Source organism: Anopheles maculipalpis, chromosome 3RL, assembly GCF_943734695.1.
Source record: "Anopheles maculipalpis chromosome 3RL, idAnoMacuDA_375_x, whole genome shotgun sequence".
NCBI lineage: Eukaryota > Metazoa > Arthropoda > Insecta > Diptera > Culicidae > Anopheles > Anopheles maculipalpis.
In genome coordinates this window covers 8146472-8153181 of record NC_064872.1, presented here as the reverse complement: position 1 = coordinate 8153181, position 6710 = coordinate 8146472, and the positions used below count along the sequence as shown (strand labels likewise).

At 44.6% G+C, this 6710-nt stretch overlaps 1 protein-coding gene across 1 annotated transcript; it reads right to left on the bottom strand.

Annotated features, from left to right (window-relative positions):
• Positions 1-1131: 1131 nt before the first annotated feature.
• On the bottom strand, positions 1132-5190 carry LOC126564910 (EGFR adapter protein-like). Its single transcript, XM_050222034.1, has 3 exons — positions 4895-5190; positions 2950-3552; positions 1132-1332 (listed from the first exon to the last, which is right to left on the bottom strand). Exons 1-3 carry the CDS (start codon positions 5183-5185, stop codon positions 1135-1137), a joined length of 1092 nt encoding a protein of 363 aa, XP_050077991.1. The 5' UTR covers positions 5186-5190; the 3' UTR covers positions 1132-1134.
• Positions 5191-6710: the final 1520 nt, after the last annotated feature.

Here is a 6710-nt window from a genome sequence, read left to right as displayed (position 1 = left end):
TTTGGCCAGCTCTCGCTACGCTGGAAGATGATGCTGATGTAAATGTTGTTTTGTAACGAAGCCTGTTCTCCTTTCGTTCATGGCCACCGCAAAGGGAAGTGATGTAAAGATATCACGGAAATGAAACTGGACGCAGATTGTATGGATGATAATGTGATAAAGTGTACGCTAAGAACGCAAATTGAATGTGACCCCAACGGTTCACAAACCTTCTGTGACAAAGCCATTTAAATCATTTAGACGAGCAACATAATCGGGGAACTTAGAAATCTAGTTGTAACGATATTGACTTGAAGTCGGTTCGGATTGTATTTTCAGTACGCAGCTCTCAGAACGAATCTTTTACTACGCTTAACTTTGTAAGTCATTTATTTCCGTCATTACGCCAGTGTACGAACACATACATATAGTTTATCCACTTAGTGTATATCGAAGGGTACGCGTACGCTGTATAATTCTAGGGCACATGTTCCAGTACTCAACGTCCATCCCGAATGGGACGTTCAATTCTTAAATCAATGCTCAATCTAAACAAGGATTCTTACTGCTCCTGTTGCTTACACGCCTCCGCTCGACTCTCCGACTATCTGCCTGAGCTTGTCAAAAATGGCAGCACACCCTAGTGCTGGTCTTCCTTCGCGAGGACAAGGGTGGTAACATTCGGTTCTCTATATCACAATATCAAAAACAGGGCTACTACTGCCAGAAGAAGGATCACTCTTTACCGTGCCTGCGTATCAAGTACCGTACTGGTCTTGACGCTTCAGTACATTTTGATTGTTATTCTGTTGCCGGCGTTTTGGGGCACCTTCCTCCCCGATTCTACCGCCAGCTACAGCGTGTACACATGTTTGGGAACTTCCGCACCGAAAACTTTCCTGCTCACACCACCTCAATCTCACAGGCACTATTTACACGCAGCTATTTGACACGCTATTTACAAACTCATCAGGAAGCTGACTTCTACAGCCGCATCTAACTGCCTCCCGGTTGGTGTCACCACCACGTAACCACGCGCGTGGTTATCCTCTACCATCCTATCCTCATCCCTTCCCCGGGAAGGCAAAAACGAACTAAATTTTATCAAAATGTTCCACAGAAACACCTACCAACGGTGCCGTACGGCGAGCTTTACTACGAACAGATGTCTAGGTCGGAGAACAGCTTGGCGAACTCGTTCAGCGCACTGAAGGTATCGTAGTCGTCCGTGTGTTTGCACTTCATCGGGATGTTTTGCGGTCGTGGCAGTGACAGCGGAACCGGAAGCATCTCCGGCATCACCGAATGGTGCGTTATCAGTGCGCGCAGTGAGGAAAATTCCTTCGTGAAGCCCTGAAATTGGAGATGGAAAGTTGTTGGTGACGGGATATTGAGTTCTATGACGCTACATAGAAAACATGCTGGGTGTTACAGTGTATGCTTAGGCGTTTAAGGATTGCCGTGTGCTGTATGATATGCGTGGTATTTGGATATAATCTAGCCGAGACTGGGATTCAACCTGCTTCCGGAAAACTCTTGGAGAAGTTTTACAGCAAAAAGATTGAAAAATAAAGATAAAAGAAATCACTCCATACACCAAATATTATTAAATTATTGAAGCAATAAAATAAACTGCAAATCGATATTACAATGAACATAAATCGTTGTTGACAAATTATTTAAATTCATAACCAAATCGCCAGAAGCATAATTCGCTTACAATATTTAGCAACATCATTAGCTATGACCATTTTGCTCACTCCCACATACATTATTCATCCAACAGTGTCTCATTGCATTAAAGAGTGCCAACTGATTTCGCAATGTCTAACAAAAAAGCCTCCATATTAATTTGCACTCCATAAGCCAGCGTGGGAATAAAGTTTTCGCAAATGCAATCCCGTTTAGCATGACTCGGGAAAACAGCGTCCCGCTTTCCCAAAGCCAGACTGTACACAGGCGTTAAATGCATGATTTATGGAACGGGGCCGAAGGCACACATATTCATTGAAAATTTATGGCGATTTATGCACCAATCCTCCAGCCACAATACAATGCAGCAACAACTAAAAAATCGTTCGCACAAAAAAAACCTAAAATGGATGATAAACATGTTTTTCAGATCAATGCCCTTTAGATGCGGTTTCATACCGCTAGGACATGTCCCGAATGGTCGTGTCGCGCCACGTTCAATAGCACTATGATTAGCATGTAAATAAGCTGAAAATGTCACCCATCCATCCGTATGCTGGCAGCTACATTATTGGCTACAAATTGAATATAATGTTTCTATCCTTTCGAAGGATGGTATCGCTTAGCACGGTGAAGTGATCACGCTACATTACTGCAAGTGTTTATTTTTCCATAAAATACTCACACACACACGCTTGGCCATAATCAGCTAATTTCGACTTTGGAAAAGTGTTTTCTTCCGGTTCGTTTAACCTTGCTGCCATGATTAGTGTAGCTGGCGGTGCTTCACAGAAATTGCATTAACTTGAGTGACTAACTTCGCATCAGCAATATTAAAACCGAAATTACTCACATGGCGCGCTGTAATGGGTGTCCTTTTTGAGTGTTGGTGCATATTTAAAAGCGCGGTGCTGACCAATTAAGGGCCACTTTCAAACTTTTCGCAATCATTTAGAGACGCTAGACCTCTACCAGTGGCTTGTAATTTAAATTCCAATTTATCCTCTCTCTCTCTCTCTCTCTCTCTCTCTCTCTCTCTCTCTCTCTCTCTCTCTCTCTCTCTCTCTCTCTCTCTCTCCATTTGTGCATGCGAGTACCAACGCGACATTTTCCAACCCCAACCAAAATTAAGCTTCCGGACCGGAAAATCCTGCCCCAAAAACGGAAACAGGTGCCCACGATCATAATGATACAAAATTGCCACATACGTACACCGGACTCGAACGAATGAACATCCCTACCTCCCCCCACACCCAAGTCCCACCAGCAATAAATTACCTTAATTTTATATCCACGCTCGGTTTTCATAATTAAATAGTGCACCACCTTCGGACCTGGCCCTGGTGGAACGCGCAACGATAGCGCGAAACATCCGTGCTTCGTGGTGCTTCTCCGCACCAGGAACGCACCCGGACTCTGCTGGGTCAGTACCTCGAGCGATAGTTCGCGCGGTAACCCGGCCTGGAACCAGGACGCCCGTTTAAGCTCCTCACTGTCCTCGCCAAGACTAACGCTGTTCAGACTGTCGGCGTGTTTCGGTGGCGTTAGCGTGGGGAACCGTTTCGGGCTCGAGCTGGCACTGTTTGTCTGTCGGATCAGGTTCCGCTTAAACTCGTACTCTATACCATCGGCGACGGTTGTTGTTGGTGCGGCGGGCGTGGACGCGTTCGTCGTACCGCCGGCCAGTAAACGTGTCGAACCGGCGAACGATTGCTTGCACGAGTCGCCAAACTTGCTCGACACGATCTGGTCGAGCGTGTAGATGTCCTCGGACAGGATGTCGTTAAGCTTCTTCTGCGGCGAGGTGGGCGATGATTTATGGCACATGAGCGGCAAACTTTCCTCGGTGCTGCGCAGAAACCCGAGAGCGAACCGTTTGATCTGCGGAAGAAAGAGATGTAACAAGGTTAGTGGTGTTAGAACGTTGAACATGGTTGCGTTTCCCAAATGCTGCGACGGGAGCGCGATATCGCGATTTTGGGATGGTTTATCACGCATTCGTACGGTGCGATTTCATCTCATCCCCTTTACGCACTTTGGCGTAGTGCGTCCTATATCGCCTCAGGATACGGTATGGTTGAATGTTTGCTTTCTGTCTATCAGTACCGGCTCGGTCACATGTGTGTTTTGAGTCTGGTTTGAGAAACAATATCAATTACAATCATTTGTCTCCCGGTGAAACACGCTTTCCCGTGGCTTGATGCCATCTATGACCGTCCAACCCACCGACGATTAGAGACGTTGATCGGGAGCGGGATTAACGATAGGTCCTGCTTATGAGGATTGTGAACTGGGATTTGAAATTGTGAAACATGTCCATTCCGTAAGAGAGACACAGTACTTTGTTCAGCAATCGTGGCCCAAGCACGTACCGTGGGGACATAATTGAAAAATATGGAGGGTGTTTTAAAATTAATCATGCTACTATTTTGGATTATTCATGGAGCAGGTGTTGCCCCTGACCTTAAAGGACATAATACCTAACATAATTATCAAAATAAATTTGGGGTACTAACAGCATTTCATGAGGGAAACATTTACTTGAAGCATCCTTGCAGTGGAACAATTTGTCTTGCATATTGCATACATTTAGGGTTTTTAGTTTTAAGAGTAAATCAAGTGATTAATTAAACCGCATTTCGAAGAATTCAACTAATTAAGCGCCTTTAGTGAACGAAAATCAGACAATTACAGGTCCAGTAATTTGTAATTTGTTTTTTCAGTAGTTCTCTAATCAAACGATCAAATAATCCGAATTCAGCATCGTAACACGAATCGGTGACGCCAATATCCTCTCTTATGTCGAAACTAAAAAAAAGGAATTCATAGTGTGAACATGGCAATATTGATGTCTTCAAAATCTGACGACACAATCCTTAAGCAATAAATAATATTGAAATCATGATCTACAATTGTAACGACATCAAAAAGTCACATGCTACATCCCATTGCGTGAACCTTCCGTCATATGCCATGCTTATGCGAATTCGGAACTCTCTTCTTCGAACTAAATCCCAGTCCCGAATCTGACAGGACCAATCCGGCCAGGAATGAATTTATCTTTCGCTCAGTTAGTACCACAAGAAACGCACGATCTTATGCTACGATAATCCTAACACACACAGACAGACCCACAGACAGTGCCATTTCATCTCCAACCAAAGTCCATCTGTTTCCGCACGGCGCAAGAGTGAGAGTATATCCACCCAATAAAATCACTTACCAGTGCCGGTTTCTCCATGAACTTGATGCAATTATTCATCTCGCCCGTCGGCGACCCGCTGCTATCCTCGTCGGACGAAGTGAGCAGCAGCGGATCCGCGGTGTAATTTACATTTTCATCGCATTTGTTATACGCCGAGCTCAGCCGATGGTGGGACGGTGGAGTTTGCCTTGCTGGCAGTATGTCCGAACCATCCAGCAGGTCGTAGCTGCACTTGCGAGTATGCTTACGATCCATCCGCTCCGCGTTGGCTGTGGTGGTTGTGTCGTTAAAATATTCCACTTCCTGCATGTCCGGACAAGAAGTACGTTCGTTGGGCGCCGATCGTGTGTCCCTCCGTAAGGGCACTATTGTTTCCCAGCTTTGTCGAGGATGGCTTTTTTTGTTGTGTTTCAGTCCAGAGTTTTCGCTTTCAATTTCACAATTCCGGTCAGGCTCGGGTTCAGGAGTTTCACTTGTTTTGTCGCTCAAATAAAAGCGGATCCGTACCGAAAGGCACACTGGGGTGCAATATCCAATCCTAACCGACCGCGAAGCAAGTGCCTCTGAGCTTACCCCACACACACACACATACACTCAGTTTTACCGAACCACCTATTGACTAGTTTCCGTAGTTCCAAATCCGCCTGTCGTGATTTTATTTCTTCTCTTACCGCACCGCTTTATTCCTGTGCACCAGGAGATCCATTTTTACTATACCTTTCTATAGCAATACATTTTATTCAGAGCTCGTCTCCAACAATTTCTCCCACAGCTGGGTCACCTCTACCATGGGCCTTTTGTTCAAGAATTGCCAGGCCCGGGTCGGCAGGGTTTGCGATCTTGTTTAAATTTATTTTTCACTCTCCACGTGCAAACGTGAACTGCACAGGGAAAGTGGATCAACTGTTTTGCTGTGATTATTTGTGTTTGCGTTTCTTTGTGTCTTTCAGAGCATTCGCCCGGCACTCGAGCATGTACTACTCATCGGCTGACCGGTGCTCGGAAAATCTGTTTCACGTGAAAACCTCACCACCGCATTGTGATCCTATTTTTATCCTTTCTTTTTTTTGCGTTTTTCACTATCCGCTTCTCGCTGAATCCTCTGCAGGACACACTCGTTTTTATCTCCTATTAATTTATTGCTCTCTATCATGCGAACCGACAGCGGACGGAAAAAAAGAAAAAAAAACTCCCGAGAGCTCGTAACCGCAACAACTACACAACCTGTGCGCCGTATTCTTTCGGCCGGTCGGATAATTTATTCGTTCCTCGGTTGTTCTTGGTGGCTTTTTTTAAAAGATTTATATATTTTTTGCACCCTCTCACACTTCGATCGCACCTCTAAGCACATATATTCCGGGGAGGGTTTTTCCTGCTTTTTTACCCACAAAAACTTTATACCGCAGGGTCACAAATATTGCAGACTCGACTCTACAAATCTGGTATAAACCAATGCACTCGATTCACTCGATGCAAAAATTCTATACTTGTTTGTTTTATCTTCTGTTTTGTGTTTTGCACTTCACTTTTTGTTATCAAACGCTCGCTTTTGATTTTTTCTTTAACTACGCTTGCACATGACTTATGCGATACTATTAGCTGGGATTACAATTTATTCCGATATCAGTCGCAGATACAGGAATTTTCACTCACACACGCACACATCTCGTTCATCAGTTTGGAGTGATTTCGGCAGGGCTGGTAAGTGTAGTCTGAAAAGGCATAAAAGAGATATGAAAAATCGTTAGCGCAGTTTTATGGAAGATCATCCATTTCTATCAATTACGGGTGAGAAGAAATATAAATCAACGGTTCATTATTTCGCTGGAGGACA

Bases quoted from the DNA above. Each gene is read 5' to 3' on its own strand.
- LOC126564910 (XM_050222034.1), bottom strand. From the start codon at position 5,185: ATGCAGGAAGTGGAATATTTTAACGACACAACCACCACAGCCAACGCG. The intron at 3,553-4,894 runs GTAAGTGATTTT...TTTCTTCCGCAG, and splicing joins TCATGGAGAAACCGGCACTG to ATCAAACGGTTCGCTCTCGG. The intron at 1,333-2,949 runs GTAATTTATTGC...CTCCAATTTCAG, and splicing joins AGCGTGGATATAAAATTAAG to GGCTTCACGAAGGAATTTTC.